The sequence below is a fragment of the Pocillopora damicornis genome, chromosome 13 (genome assembly GCF_964200805.1).
Source record: "Pocillopora damicornis chromosome 13, jaPocDami1.2, whole genome shotgun sequence".
Classification (NCBI taxonomy): domain Eukaryota; kingdom Metazoa; phylum Cnidaria; class Anthozoa; order Scleractinia; family Pocilloporidae; genus Pocillopora; species Pocillopora damicornis.
The window spans coordinates 11,699,477-11,715,926 of record NC_142682.1 but is presented as its reverse complement, the minus strand read 5'-3'; the positions used below and the strand labels follow the sequence as shown (position 1 = coordinate 11,715,926).

General features: G+C 35.1%; 1 protein-coding gene across 2 annotated transcripts in view; it reads left to right on the top strand.

Moving 5' to 3' along the window:
- The first annotated feature begins 5,008 nt into the window (after nt 1–5,008).
- Nucleotides 5,009–16,450, top strand: part of LOC113683834 (F-BAR and double SH3 domains protein 2) — a 15,201-nt gene continuing 3,759 nt past the window's right edge. The window contains exons 1-18 of one of the 2 annotated variants that reach the window (XM_027201116.2): nt 5,009–5,153; nt 5,228–5,325; nt 5,418–5,463; nt 7,699–7,778; nt 8,156–8,300; nt 9,312–9,374; nt 9,499–9,572; nt 10,310–10,373; nt 10,563–10,691; nt 10,905–11,027; nt 12,112–12,207; nt 12,900–13,031; nt 13,537–13,629; nt 14,128–14,179; nt 14,451–14,510; nt 15,041–15,222; nt 15,671–15,751; nt 16,171–16,363. In XM_027201116.2, the coding sequence (XP_027056917.2) occupies nt 5,124–5,153; nt 5,228–5,325; nt 5,418–5,463; nt 7,699–7,778; nt 8,156–8,300; nt 9,312–9,374; nt 9,499–9,572; nt 10,310–10,373; nt 10,563–10,691; nt 10,905–11,027; nt 12,112–12,207; nt 12,900–13,031; nt 13,537–13,629; nt 14,128–14,179; nt 14,451–14,510; nt 15,041–15,222; nt 15,671–15,751; nt 16,171–16,363 (1,741 nt within the window). In that variant the 5' untranslated portion in view covers nt 5,009–5,123. The remainder of the gene's footprint in view (nt 5,154–5,227; nt 5,326–5,417; nt 5,464–7,698; nt 7,779–8,155; nt 8,301–9,311; nt 9,375–9,498; nt 9,573–10,309; nt 10,374–10,562; nt 10,692–10,904; nt 11,028–12,111; nt 12,208–12,899; nt 13,032–13,536; nt 13,630–14,127; nt 14,180–14,450; nt 14,511–15,040; nt 15,223–15,670; nt 15,752–16,170; nt 16,364–16,450) is intronic. The other variant, XM_089191885.1, reaches the window with a different exon arrangement.

The following is a 16,450-nucleotide window of genomic DNA, read 5'->3' as shown; positions in this document are numbered from 1 at the left end:
TGGTGAACCTTCATAGGTCCCTCTAGAAATAACCGGAAGGTTACGCATTTGTGAAAGAATGTTCTCGACATCCTACGGAAAAGATCGCCCTCCTACTGTCTTCACTGACATGTGGTTTTAGTGATACCTAAAAGAAAGAGGAAATCGTAATGCTTTTACAGGGCGAAAAAAAATGGCGCATTCAATTGAGTCGGCCTTTAAATTTGTTAAGATTCGTGGTAAACTATCATTACCCATTAAAACTAGTGACAAAGAGCTACTTATGTCTTTCTTTTTTCGCCTGCTGGAAAAATAAAGAAGAAAAAAACGGATAATATGATGAGCACAGCTTTTTAAAAGAATTTTACTTTTAGGTTTAAAGAGTCTTTACCACAAAATGTTTGCGGTAAAGTTAGGTGTTTCCATGAAAATCATGGTGATATAACAGTCACTTCCGCCCGTTCAGATCAGAAGACCACTCGCAGTTGCTGCGGCAACGACGAGGAAAATAGCGCGTAAAACATGAACACATATAGTGCGGGATTTATTCTTCCTACCCCTTTCTAATTAGAAAAATACCCTACAGACTACATCTAACCCTCCTCCCCCCCCCCCCCTCCCCGCCCCACCCATGTATTCCATGTATTCCTTGCAAAACGGGCTCAACCAAACTCAAATTTTCCCTGCTAACCTCTGGGATAGGCCTGACCCGATTGTGCTCGTAAAATGCTGGAAATTTGCTCACCGAAATGCCAAAAAGTTACTAGAAATTGCCAAAAATCCATAAAGTTGCTACCTAAATTTCTTGATATTTTTAAATAAATGTAAATGAAAAGCTTAATTTTTTGCGGCTCACAATAATTGCTGACATCGGTCAAGAAAACTGATTGCTTCAAACTTAGCTTTGAAGAGTTGGTCGCATGTATGGGTAAATTTGATTTTCGTAAGTCTATCAGAACAACATACATGGTTCATTTGACGTCTTGCTGAACGTCATTTTAGCTGATTATCCGTAACATTACTAGATAAGGATCACATTCGACCAGCGAAACGTCGAAAACCAGCTTATGTGTTTTAAAAAAGGTTGATAGAAATTTAAGAAATTCGCATAAATTGTAGTTTCTTTTTTGAAATTATTAACTTTTTCGTGTTTGATAGGAGCTCTAAACCTATATGTTGCTCACAAATAGCTCCGAATGGCTAAAGCTGCTCGAGCTTGCTAGAATTGCAAAAAGTTGCTCCAAACGACGAAGGTTGCTCGGCTCGGGACAGACCTACTCTTGGATACGTGACTCTTCATCAGGCTCCCCCCAGCATCACCCTGTTCGTACGGTGGCCCTTTAGTGCCACATTATTTATATGGAAGAGGCCTAATTCTACGAAGAAAGCGTTATTTTATGATGTATAGCAGTTATATTTACCCAGATCGAGTCTCGGTTGTACCAATATTCTCCGCGGTCCGAAATATTTCATCGGTCCCAGGCCAACTCACAGCTTCGTCAAAATGGCGTCTGGAACAGTAGATCGTGAAATGGAACAGTTTATCCTGGCCGAGAAGGAGAAAGTCAGATTTCAGAGTCTTGTTCGCTCTTTAACTGATGAATGTTGGGAAAAGTGTGTGGAAAAGGTTGGATCGAAGCTCGATTCCAAGACCGAGACTTGCCTCGTTAACTGCGTGGAGAGATTTCTGGACACCTCAAATTTTGTAGCTAACCGCCTTAGCCAGATGGGCGAAAGTTAAATAACGATAAACTTTCTTAAAATTTGTGTTATGAGAATATGATACTGTCAAGGAGAGCTAACGCACTTCGTTTTGGAAAGTCTATGTTGCGATATGAAATTACGTTTTGTACTGGCCTTTTGTTCAACGTGAAGCAAAGTGTGAATGTTCACAATATTCAAGCTGGATTGGATGAAACTACTGTATGTCTAACAGTTACAATACCCACCATGAATCAGGGCATTTTGTTATAGGAGTAAAATGATGTAGATAATAGGCCTTAGAATATATTTTCCGATGGATTTTGAAAAGATGTCCAAGTTCTCAACTGCTAGCTCGCACATGGTAATCAGAAAGAAGTATGGTCACGACAAGGGCTCAGGGCTTCTTCGAACTCCTTTTGGCTTGGTCACCTGGGCTGGCCTCTTTCTGCCTGAGCGTAGCTCGCAGTCGGTGGAATTGAGTAAAAGGAGAGGCAAGGCGAGAGTTCTTCCTTTCTTTTCTGCTGGCCCTCCTCATTTTTCCTCCTATTGGACTCGAAGACAGCAAGATTTCTGTGTTACTTCATACCTCATTATGCATACATTACTTGGATGAAAGAAAACAGTTGCAAAATGACAGATTACTTATGGTACTAATGATTTGTTTTAGAGTAGTGTGGGTTTAAATGGAATTCTTTTCCTGGAAACTGAGTGTTTTGGTTATTGACTTTTAATTTATTAATATTTCATTTTATAATTCACTGTATGATTGACATATCGATGGCATAATTGCTAAGTAAGTTGATCTTCAGTGAAAAGAAATGCCATGTTCTCTTCTAAGTGTTCTAATACTAGTGTTTTTCTGCTGGTCCTACTCACCTGTACTGCTGACCTGTTACATCTATAGAATAGTTTTGATTGGATAGCACCACAAAAGTAAATGATTTGGTTTGTGACCAGTTGAATTCTAAGAATTGTGATTTCACTTTTCCTGCATGCAATTTCATGCTATTAGATTTCTAATGAATCATGTATTGTTTCTCATGAATCAAATAAATTAAAGATTATATGATTCCCTGTCCAGTTGGTACTTCTGAGAACCATTTTTTCCTTGGACCATTGAGTGCTTGAAATGTGCTAGGCCCCCTGGCTAGTTAATCTTTTCTCTAAACAATTTTGACCTGTTTATATGAGAAGCTGAATGAACCTGGTTATCAGTAAATAGATACTAGGTATTTTTCATTATGAACATTTAACTTGATCACCATGATGAAACTTGAAAGACAGTGCCCAGTTCATTGTAACATCAATGTTAAATTACCCAGAGAAGGATAAATAGTTTAATTTCTCAACCATATAAAGGAGACAAAATTCGTCATTTATGAATAGTAGAAAAAACATATTCTATTTGCATCTCACATTGATGCCTCATCAAGCAGATGAGGAAAAAAAAGAAGAGGTTGGCAAATGGGTGTGTCAAACTCTCTCTCCAATTTGGAAATCAAGGCAGCATTTGAGGTAAGCTATGGAGTCTTGTTTCAAAATTATTTTCTGTCGGTCCTAATGGTGTCACATTTCTGTCAACGTTCTCTTTGGGAATTGATCTTATAACCAAGGGTCTTACCCAATTGGTCACTGGAGTAGTTTGGATTTTTTTCTTGTGAGTGAAAGAAGATTGTGAATTATCTCTGTCCTTTGAAAATAGTGTGATTTGTCTGATAATCCACAGAAACAAATATGAAAGAGAGTATTGTAACACTATCACAGCATTTTTTTGTCATTATGTGATATTATCTTGCATTGATTTGAGTTAGTGAGTCTTAGTCTTGTATTTCTACCCAGGGTTTTAGCATCTCACAAGTCTTGCATTTGACTATTTGCCACTGGAAAATAAGAATATATAACTAACCATGGAAACTGATTTGGCATTCTTTAGAAAAAATGTAACTCTTGGTCATTTTGAGCAGATTTAAAATTATAGACCAGTTAGCAGACCAATTATAGGCCTGGGTTACAACATGTGAAATATTAACCCTATTTACATCCTATGCGTGAGACAATCAAAACAGGTGAAACTTGCCACTATTTGCATACGGTGACAGAGAATTAAAGTGATGACTGTTGAATACTTCTTACATAACCAGTTATAGCTTTTGTGTAGGATGACCTATTGGGAAGGAATTTTGCCTACAAGAAATTTAAAAGTTTCTCAATAACTGTCTGAAATTTGCCTTGCTCCCAGTGTGTGGTTTGGTAGTTCTTGGTATATATATATATAAGTGAAAGAATCAAAGAGGATGCATCGATTCTCTGTTACTCTGAGTTTTGCGCCTAAGCACTCGTCAGACAGAACTTGACGAGTAACAGAGAATCAATACGTCCTCTTTGATTCTTTCACTTATATATACTCAGCTCTGCTACCACAGCATTGAGCACTTTATGCCAAGGTAGACTCTACCCCCACATTTATATATATATGTGTGTGTGTGTTGTCCTTAAGTGGACTTCATATTAAAATGATCTCAAATTAATTTAAATTGTACCTTAATTAGTTTGTTCAAGAACTTTGATGATCTATTGAGAACAGAGAAAAAAAATCAAAATTCTTTTAAATCATCTTGACCTGAAATTAATTTGACAATAAAACATATATGTTAACCCTTTCCCCCCCTAGGAGTGACTAGCATCCAACTTCTTCTCACAATATCACCTTGATTTAAACACCAGGGTCACAAGAATGAAGGAAATGATTGTCATTTGATATGAAAAATAATCATGGACAGGGTATCAAGTGTGTTCCAGACTTCATCAACTCATGAAATCCCTGCATGATTACAGTTGACCTTTAGAAAAGAGAATCCCCACATAGTACCATGTATTTGTTATCTACCCTTGGACAACAATTAAATCTGAAATTCAAACATGGAGTGCAATCATTGGTATCTTATTTTGTTGTTTTATTAATCTCATCCATACCAACTCCCCTACTCACACCCAGTCACATGAGGAAACAAGAACATTTAAAACACTTTTAAAATATTGGTAAGAGGCCAATTTAATTTCCACTGTGCAAATTACAAAAAAAAAAGTTTGAGTATAAATTATAATTTATTTATATCCGTGTTTACCCTTGTGTGAGACTGGGTATAATTTGGCATCACCTTACTTTGTTGTTGTTGTTTTATTTGACTTTTTTATTTGGTTTTTCGATATCTTCCTCTTAGTAATTTTGTTTTGTGTTAGTTTTGTTTGTTTGTTTGTCCTGTCCCCTAACCCAATGAGCCTTCTACTAGATATGTGAGCGTAACGGGAAACTGGTAACAGGTTGAAGTGTCTACGTCACGTAATTCATATATTTTAGCTGTCATGGCGGCCATAACTTGATCCAAATTATCTTCTTGTTTATGTTTTGCCCTTAGTGAACTGGGCTTAAACTAGCCATTATGACAACACAAAATCAGTCCCAGAAGAAGGTGAGGCAATGTCAATCCAAGCGTTGTGGTGTGTGGCTTTAGAATAAGTTTATTCTCGTCACTTGCTTAAACAGATCAAAATTTTACAACTTCTTCGCGCGATTCAAGCCGAACAGCTTTCGAAATTGCAGCAAAAGTATCAACTGGAACAAGATCTCCTTGAAGATGTCAGGTGAGTCGAATTCTTGGCCGCTTTTATTGTCCTGTAATTTTCCAGAACAACATATGTTATGGCCTGTAATAAATTACTTTTGTTTTGGCTAGAACCTACACAAAGCAGAGGTCCATGATCGAGAGAGATTATGCACAGGTAAAAAAGTTATTTGACAGTTCTTATGTCTTCTTTTAGGAGAAAGAAAAATTTCAACAGACCAGGCGTTTGTAATTCTTGGGCTGATTATTAAAAAAAGTGCAACGAATTAGATAGCTTTAATTAAGCTCAAACGAGACAGTTGTGATTATGGTTTGAGGTCGGCGCGAAGCAACGTACTATCTCTACACAGCCCTCTTCCTTAGCCTGTTTTCCTCGTCTTTCCGTGCCGTGTTTTTTTTTTTTGCACAGAACAGTTCGCCATTATTCTTTTTGCAAAAAGAAAAAATATAAGATAAAAAGTTAAAATTTAATTACGTAAATTATTTCTATTTACACTAAAAAGCATTTATAAGCGTACGGCATGCATGTTATTAAATCCTTTGAAAATCAAAATGAAGGCTTTAGACTGATTGCCTGAGAATTTCGTTCAAGGAATTTTTATTTGGAGACGTTCTTTTTTGCAAATTTGCATTGCAACCCTGGCTGCTTTAATTTATACCACTGGATTCCAAGTGCAGCTCCTTGATTCCCTGAAGTAATTTGTAAAATTTTGAGGCTATTTGCACAAAATTAGTTTTTTTCTTGGCATGCATACAATGTTTTATTTAGAATTGTCTCCCACATCACAAATTTGTGAGTTCACGTGGTCAGATTAGCTATCTGCAGCAAATATGTAGTTGCTCTTCCTTCATGGTTATGTTTTGTGCATTTTAGAAATACCTGATATTGTTTGTTAATCTCAGTGAATCATGAAACGAAAATTGTACCAATCAAATTAATTTTAGCATATGATCTGCCTTATATGAAAGGTGAAAATGAAAACACATGATAGTGTGAATGTTCATTTTCATTTGTTCAGGCAAATTGTTTTGTTAGTTCTCTGAGTAGCGTTATAATTAACATTTTTGAGTGTGAAATATTATGAAAAGTACACAATTCTTTTTATATGGTATTATATTATTGATAGCTAATTACCTTGGTAATTACTTCACATACTGCTCAAGTATTACAATATGCTTGATGTGGCATTAAATGGTAGATATTGCAAAAACATATATGGCATCTCATTTATGTTTGAGATAGGTAACAGTAATCTATGATGGCAGCAGGAATAGAGAAATTTTAAACTGAGGGTAGAAAGTAATCCACAGTTGCATTGGTTTTGCTTAACTTCACTCTACAACTGGTCCAGAAAACTTGGACCACTCTCCCAACCAATCAGATGAAAAACTTAAACCAATCATAACTTGGTTGCACACTGTAGGTTTTTCTTTCCTCAGATTAGCTGTTTGGATTACTTTGGTTTTACAACAATTAATCCAAAGTGCTCTTTGGGTGTTTTGAATCTGGTTTCATGAGGCATCTAAAAGCAGTACTGATTCCTTAGAATTTTTAAGAAATTAATAGAAAAGTGATATTTGCAAGAAATGCACTTCGTGACATAAAAGAATTTGCAATAGTTTACAGTGGTCAGGATTTTTCACCAGGGATCTGGTCAGAGTTTGAAAATTAAAGACATTCTCATTTTTATACATTCAGCTTGAAACTTGTACACTTTTGATTTGCTGAAAATTCTATTTTTGGAGTTTTTGGAGTCACCAACAGATTACAATTATTCCAGGTCTCAGGTTTTCTGAGTGTTGATGATTCTAACTTTACTAGATCATAAGCATTGGAGTCAAAAGTGACAGTGGTCAATATTCTGTTATCAAATCAGTTGGATTGAGTTTCATGTAATTGTTTGTGTTTGTACCTCTGATTATGACACTGACTCCTGTGTGAATGGAAACTGCTTTTTTGGTCTGTTTCTCTCTCTACATTAGCAGCCTTTGAGTTATAATGGAACCCTAGAAATTTAAGTGTTATAGGGGGTGGGGTTGGAGTGGAGCGGTATATTTGAGCCATACAACCAAAATGTGATGTCATTCTGGACTGATCTAGCTTGCAGAGGGTATCTGTTTCAACATACTACTGGTGGTATAATGTCCATTAGAGTAAACTACTAAAGGGTACTTTTCAAAACTGTATTAAAGTCTGTGCAAGTGAAACAGACATAAATGTAACCCAAGTAAGGTAAACCAATTCTCAGAGAAACAAGATTTTTTTTGGGTAGAGGAAGGTTTGCCATACTATTATTTTGATTGCACTATGTCATCACAATATGCATTCAAAGATTTTTGTTCTTCTTTAAGGAATTTACCAAATTAGCATTCTCTTCTCTCTTCCCAATAGGCATTACAAAAACTCAATGCCCAATTTCTTCAGAAGAAAGAGCTGACTGCAGAAGATTTAACAGGAGAAAATGGAAACAAGTAAGCAGCTTTAGGTCACTTCTCTATACATTAAAGGTCAGCATTCAAGTCTTGGCCAGAGGCTGGGTAGCGTCTTAGCAATGAAATTAGGCCTGCCTCTCAGCAGCAAATATACCACTATTTGGCTATGAATGGGCAATTGTTAATACTTCCGGATAGTGTTATGGAATTTTACATTGATGGAAAATAACTATTAAGAATATGAAATCCTAAAGAGAGGGATTGTCAACTCAATAATTTTTTGCTTTTCTTTAATCAGACTTTCAAATGAGTTAAGAATTATGCTAGAATTATTAAGAACAGACTATTATCAATGTTATGCAGTAAGTAATATAAACAACAAGACTTTAAAGTTGGTAATTTGGTCATAATTGTAGAACCCCCCATGGAGTCTGGAAATGTTTGCTTGATGAATCAGAGAAAAAGGCCAAACAACGGCTGGCCATGTCAGAAGAACTTCAGGGGCAGATGGGTGAAAGTATGAAGACTCTTAAGTCAAACAAAGTGCAAGTTTTTAAGAAGGTATTGCTAACAGTATATTTCATTCTACACACATATTAGCAGAAGCAATTTCTTAAACTTAAGAAACAGGACTGGTATAGTTGACAAATTGAAAAAGATGTGCTTTTAGGCGCAATGAGGACAGCATGTTTCAACCTTATCTGTTCGAAACATTAAGTGGTGCACTTAAACTTTGTGTGATGTTGAAACTAAATACATACTTGTTTGTTTGAGTACTGGTGGGAATTCTTTATACTGGAAGAATTCAGTGGGAAGAATAACATTGCATTTATTTAACCTTGGTCATTGGTAGATTTTATAGAAGAATAAGGCTGTTAGAACAAAGCTCGTCAATGATTTAGGAACAGATACTGCATTGATTGTCAGTCACTTGCACTCTACCTTCTAAAAATAGCAATACTCCAACAAAAACAGGCAAGGTTTAAATCTCTTTGTGGAAGTGATTTTCTGCAGTGGACTAATTGGGACTTACTTGACTCAACCTCTAATTGGGGCTTCTTGGCCACTTTTTTGTCATTGTTACTAATAAATTAAATGGCTTAAGTTACTAGAATAGATCTGCACTGAAAAGAGTTAAGAGCAAGGCAAATAAGAAAATTTGTATTGAAGAAATGTAAAATGGTTTCCGTGTTTACATAGCCTGATGTAAACACGCGGGAGGTTGGGAGAACACAAGATAAGCGTAGGAAACCATGATGCAAAGCAGAGGAAACCACAACGCAAAGCGGAGGAAACCATGACGCAAAGCAGAGTGGTTTCCAGCTTATCGAGTGTTCTCCCAATCTCCCAAATGTTTACATCAGGCTATGTAAACATGGAAACTATTTTACATTTCTTTGATAAAATAACTAATGAAAGATGAACGAAAACTGTGTTTACATACGCTCATGTAAAATGGTTTTATGGCCAATCAGAGCGCGCCTACTATTTGAATTATTTTATAGCATCTATTAAAACAATACTGTATAATAGTAAAATGTATGAAAATTTGTTTGAATTCATTTTCTTTAGTGTCAAGAACTTACTCAAAAAATTCATGAGGAGCTTTTTGAGACTGTGCGTGAATTATCCAAAGTATGTATTACAAAATGATTATAATCACTTTAAATAATGTGATAATTTTTTTTTTGAATTTATCATTTTCAAGGAGTATTTGAATTATGTTCAACAGAATAGTATAACCATTGATTCATCTTAGGCTAAAAAGGGTTATGAGGAAATGGAAAAGTTGGCCCAGGTAGCGCGGGAACAAGCAGCAGATGCAGAAGACAAGTAAGTCATTTAAGTCCTCAGTGCCCGGAGATACTTTAGAGAAATGAATTAGCACTAACTTGTTGGAAGTAGGACCAAGCAGAATCCACCTCGGTCTGTAATCATACAAGTGTTTAAAAAATTGGATGACTGTGAAGTGGGAGTGCAATCTCTCAATAGTGAATAGGATTACAAACTGAAATGGATGACACTCAATCCTGTTACCAATTGCCTGTAAAACTTAAAAATACAAAATTAATGTAGTTGTTGAAAGAATAGCTTGTAATTCCAATTGTTTAACCCTTAACCTTAACAATCTCTGAAAAAATCACAGCGAAAAGCAGTGAAATGTTTGAACACTCTGAGTTATTGCTAATTGGTTACTGTCAGTCATAAACTCTGTGTTTGGTGGATTTATTTGAATAAACTCAATGTGATCAGCAGATGTAATGGTTGGATTATAAGTGCCCGATTACAACTCTACAGAATACTTTGTGAAAAAAGAAGCTCACTAAATTATATTTGAGGGAATTGTAACACTGTAACTGTAATAGTCCACTGAGATAGTTAAAAATAATATTACAAGTTGTGAAATACTGCTTGTCAAATGAGAATGATGTCAAGAATGAAGTCAATTTCTTTGCTTAGTTCAAGGAAAATGTTTAATTAATGTTCATAACTGCAAATTACACTACTATATTTTCCTTTTTGTTAATATATATTGTGTTGTTGACAAATTGATTTGTTACTGTTGACAGGCTTAAAAAGAAAAATGTGAAGTTTTTCCAGTCCAAGCAATCATTGGAGAAAAATTTAAGCAAGGTATAGTGAAAAGAAGATAATTTCATCTTATCACACTTAAAATTTTTTTTTGTAACTTGTGTTACTGACAATTGCTATCAATAATGAACACTTATCTAAAATTAGAAATTCAGAAACTTAATATCAATTAATGGACAATGTTTTACATCGTTCTGTGCAACAAACATGACTCTCACTCTTGTTTCACAGAGCTCCAGTCGACGTGAGATATGCGAAAGAAGGACAGCAATGGCTAGAAACGAATACATCCTATCACTTGCTACTGCTAATGCACACATGACAAGATACTTCTGCAAGGATTTACAAGAAATAATGTCTGTAAGTTGATTTCTGTGCTATAGCATCACGAATAAATGCATGCATGTTTTGATATTACGAAAGGAATGACCCAAAGATTCAGGGTTATGTTTAGAGGTTCTCAATAATAGAGACTTACCAAACTATTTTTTTTTTTTTTGGCCCTGACATTTCTTCAAGGAATAGCATGTTCCATTACATCATTTCATTGATTTTGCAACTGTTTTTATACAGACTCTAGAAGGGGATTTGTTTGACCAAATGAGGGGATTCCTCACTACTCTTGGCCAAGTTGAAGTAGATGCAAGTAGGGCTGCAATAACAGGTTTTGAAACTGTGGTCTCTAATGCCAAAACAGTAAGTGGTATAGGTTTTATATGATACATTACATTGCATACTCTTAGGCACCAACAAACCACTTTGATGGTTTGTTCTAACCTGTATCATACATCATCATGCATTAAAATTCCAGGAAATTGTTTCATCAGTGTGAATATGGTAGTTGGGTATCACTTGGTATGTGATTGTTGCTTTTATCACCCTTGAGCTTGCTATGTAGTTCTGTTACATCAAATTTCTCGGTAAGACTAAACAGTGTTGCAATGTTTTTGATTAAAATTTCTCATGCAGCATTTTATTAATTTTTTCTGCAAGGTTGTAATTTGGCCATATAGTACCATTAGTTGAATAGAAAAGTTTCTCCATGATGTGTTTAGTTATCAGAGTGATAACTGTGTTCTCCGAGTTCATTCTTTTCATTTCTCATTTCAAAAGCATAAATAAATAACCACTTTGAAAGTTAGTGCTTTTCATTCAGTGTGTGACTGTATCACTGAAAAAGAAAAAAATGAAAGTTTCATATTCAGTGGCTTTGATAATGGAATTTCTCCTGGCTGAGAACAAAACTTGACAACTGGAAGATTGCCATAGGCCAATTTTAGGCATGTACCTGAGAGATTTCTTCTGTTGGTAAGGACCAATTCAATAACTGAGAATTTTGTTTATTGAAAACTATACCCACTGTTTGTTTTTGTAGTATTTGAATGCATGTTTTCATCTTGAGCCTCAACGCCAACACACTTTACTATTCTTATTCAGGGATTGTCAATCCTTTTATTTTCATTCATTAATAAAGTTGACTTTTCTTGTCAGTAAAGGGCTATTGTGGTTATAAGATAAACAAAATAATACATGTTTGCTTGTAGATATGAAATTTCTCTTTTCATGTTCAACTCAATATCTTAGTCATTCACTGTGCTCACTCTTGAGCTATTGAGTTAAACACTTGAAGAGAAATTCCATATCCACACATGCTCATGTACTATTCTCTAGTTATTATACTTACTTGATATCATAAGCTAATGGACTGGTATTTTATTATTTTTTTATACTTATTTTTTCTAAACAATAATTTAATGTCTATTTTGTGTTTAATTTTCAGATAAACAGAGACATATCTCTTCAATCATTTTTAACAAAAAACAAAGTATTTTCAGAAGTTGTTCAATATGAATTTGAATCCTGCAAAAATGATAAGGTAACTTTTTGTTTAATCAAATGAACAGTCTTTTTTTGTTAGGAATTGAGGATGGCATTGACATAATTAATATATTTGTAATTGACACAAACAGTTCAAAAATAGAAAACTGCTTTACCGTCTGGCTTAATTACTTACTTACTTAACTTACTTTACTCAAAAGTACTACTTTACTTACTTACTTAACTTACTTTACTCAAAAATGTTTGAGCTCCTTAGCCTCAAATGTATTGTAAGATGTATTCAACATCCCACCATCTGATCATTTTCCAACTAGAGTAATGAGTTAACCCTTTCACTCCTAAGATCTCACTAGTAATTCTCTCTGCTGTCTCCCATATGATTCTTATTAAGTCAGTTTGAAGAATTTTGTATTGGATCAACCAATAATTCCCTGATTGATATTTTGCTTTATTTTTTTCACTTTTAAGTACTGCTTGGTATTGTATGATAGGGTATTTTAAGGAGAAATTGTGTCTTGGTCTCTTACAGTAGTTAAAAGTCTAGAAGAAATTTGAATTTTACTAGATTTTAGGCTTTCTTCTCCTTTGTAACTAGAAAATAATAATTTTGCTGGCTAGTCCCCTTCTTTTATTTCCTGCACTGTGCTATAGTCTTTGTTACTTCCTTGCTCAAAACATGTGTCTTGGGTTTTATATGACCTGGATAATTCTTTTTTTACCTCTTTTCAGGTAAGACAGCTAACACTTGAAAAAAATGCTGGCCTTGTACTCAACAAAGAAGCAAGAAAGTTGGCTATGAGACTAGCGAAGGATCAGACGGCCTTGAAGACAAAGGTCAAGCAACTCCAAGCTGTTAAAAATGTAAGCATGTGATAACCTGACTGGGTATTTAATGCAGTTCTTTCAAACAGTTAAAAATGCATTTTCCTTCTGTTACTGATTGATTAAGATAACTGGTTCAAAACAATGAAAAGTAGAAAAAAAAACTGGAAAGAATCACAACATAAAAAATTATGTGTTTCCTAACATATTTTATGAAAAAATAAGTATTAAAAATTGCACGAGAAAGGTTAAATACCATCAGATACTTTATGAACTAGTTGGCAATGATATATGGTTTGGATGTAGTAGATTGAAAAATGAACAGATTGCATTTGGTAGGTAATGCTTATACCAAATATTAATATCACTGAAAATCATTGAATAACTTCAGTCATTTTATTATATATGTCTTGAGAAAAAGCTTTGTTTCTTACTCCATTTAATGACCCCATGGAGAAATTAAGGAAAGAAGTTACAAAAATGATGGTTGTGATATCTGATTTATTAAACAGGCTGGCTGTCATTTTAATTCATTTTGAAATAGGGTGAAGATGCAACCTTGCCATCTGTGGGAGAAGGGAATCAAGAGGTTGAACTGAGTCCAGAGATGCTGAAGGAGAGTATTAGACTAATTGAGGTGGGTCTTATACTCTCACTATACCTGTAATAATAATACATACTTCTTACTAACTGAGTTCGAGGTCCACACTGTAAGTTATTAAGTACCATGTTTTTTTCTGCTTGGATTTGTGGTCCAAGAATGAGGTGTGCAGGCCATAGATCTGGGTGGAAAAATGAGGTTCCATAACTTGCAGTAAGGACCAGGGTTATGTGGGTAATATTTTTTGGGTTTCAAGGGGGGAAAGTTTCAATTGAAACAAACTTTTGTATTTAACTGGGGGTACAGTGGAACACAGTTATTGTTCTGCTAGATTTACCTTGGGCATGGGGCAACTCATGTATGAGGGAGACATTGAGAATTGTTGTGTGAATTGTTACTTTCAAAGTTGAACTGATAACAGTTGAAATGATCTATGAAACAGAGACAACATATGTGGAAAGTGTGTAGCATCAGTGACATCTTGTTTTACATCAACTAAGGAAGCAGTTTCTATTTACTTTTATTTCTTTTTAGACTAGCAAGTTAAAAACAGAGGCATGTTTGGAAGTCTTGCGAGAGGCTGGAGGTACTATTTTTAACAAATTGAATTGATTTCAACAAGATAGTGACTGCCATTAAAAATAGTTAGTTGTTACTACCCATTTTGTAAGCAATCAGTTCAGTATACTTCACAAAATGCTATGTCGGCAATGCCTTGTGATATTTAGTCAAGACAGCCTAGAAGAACTTTGGTTTTGGTGGATGAATTTTTTTCAAATGAGCTGAGTAGCAATTGAAGTACTGTTCAATATACGGGCATTGATAAATTCACTGATCTTTTTTTTTTCTGTCAACAGTTAATGTGGATGAGTGGATGAAGAGTGCTAATTCATTGTCTCCAAATGACATGGATACTGGTGAGTTTGTCTTCAATTAGTTCTTTGAAATTATTTAAGGCATGCCATCTGCAAGTTTTTCTTAAATCACAGATCATTTTCAAGTTTTCTTTCATTTCAAACTTGACAATATCTGAAGTAATAAAGGATCTAGAAGTAATTTTCTTGCTCTTGTTTTTGGTTCGATGTACTCAATGTATGTGAAAAATCTTCCATAGTAACTGAGGGAGTGTTAACAGCCATTGTTCTTTAACTTTTTGTTCCTTTAGAATATGATGATTTGGTTTTTCATGTTTATGTCCTTTATTTCAGATTTTCTTAAATCACAGATCATTTTCAAGTTTTCTTTCATTTCAAACTTGACAATATCTGAAGTAATAAAGGATCTAGAAGTAATTTTCTTGCTCTTGTTTTTGGTTCGATGTACTTAATGTATGTGAAAAATCTTCCATAGTAACTGAGGGAGTGTTAACAGCCATTGTTCTTTAACTTTTTGTTCCTTTAGAATATGATGATGATTTGGTTTTTCATGTTTATGTCCTTTATTTCAGATTTTCTTGGAAGTGACAACTCTTTGAACTCATTCAATGATGATTTTGGTGACACATTTGATGATGATTGGGAAGATCTTGACGACAATTTCACAGCAGATGACTCATCAGATGAAGATGCACGAAGTGTCTCATCCAACTGCTCTATCCCACTTTCTTGCATTGCCTTGTACAACTATGAGGTATGCAACTCACGCTTTTCTTTACTTTTTTACGTAACACCCTTTTTCTTGCAGGATTCACAAACTAATCCTCTTGATTGATGATCATGTATTTCTCTGTAGGGTTTTTTTTGTTAATTTTTATGTTTTTGTCATATCCCTTAATGTAAAATTACAATTACTCAGGGTACTGTTTGAAAATTTTTATAAAATAACTGAGATGTTATGTTTGCGTTGATTGGTGAAAACCCACAGTTGTTTGCAAAATTTCTCTACATCACTCACTTGCCTCTTCTAACCATGACTTCAGAACTGGCTGAGATGTGAGCTCACACTGGGACTCACATTTTCCTTTTTCACATTTCCCCCAACAAGTGTTCAAATTCCTTTTTCTTTCCTGTCAAGTTATCAATAAAGATTTGACTTTATGAAGGGTGTATTTATTGATCTTTGGTTAATGTTGTTGTAGGCAACAGATTCTGATGAACTGTCCATTACAGAGGGAGAGGAACTAGAAATCTTAGAAAAAGATGGTGATGGGTGGTGCAAGGTGACAAATTACTGTTAAGTCAATAACATGGCATCTGACAATGATCAGGAAGCACACTGGCTTAACAGTTATGCAGAGTTGAGAGGTCTAGGTTGAAGACCTGGCCAGGTTTTTGTGCTGTGTTCATAAGCAAGAAACTTCATTCTTGTATTGCCTTTCTCTGCCCAGGGATATATATCCGTCCATGCAAACTGTCATTATATTTTGAAAGGGTGGGTGGGGGGAAGGGTTAACCTTCAATGGACAAGCATCTCATTGAGGGAGGGTACCTATACTCTCAGTCACTTCTTGCCATGGAGAGCAAGATCACCTCTGGTTCTTCATTGGCCACTTGGCTCCACTGTACACTACTTGTTGATTGGATGTTAATCAAACTGAGGAAAACGTTTTAATTTCTCTTTATGAAATTCTCATGACAGGGTAGAAACAAAACAGGCAAAGTAGGATATTTCCCTGAGTCATATGTTGAAGTTGGATCAACAGCCAATAATTCTGCCAATCAGATCACAGCTGGTAGCTCTCACACAGATGGCCATCATCAACTGGATGGGTCACCATCTAGTGTTTCAAGCCTAGCACAAGCACTGTCTGCCTCAACAGCAAAAAAATATGGTAAGTTTCTTTTTCTTGATGTATTGTCTTCATTGAAAATCTCAAACATTTATTAGCCTGGTAAACATTCCTCTTGACTCTTGCAAT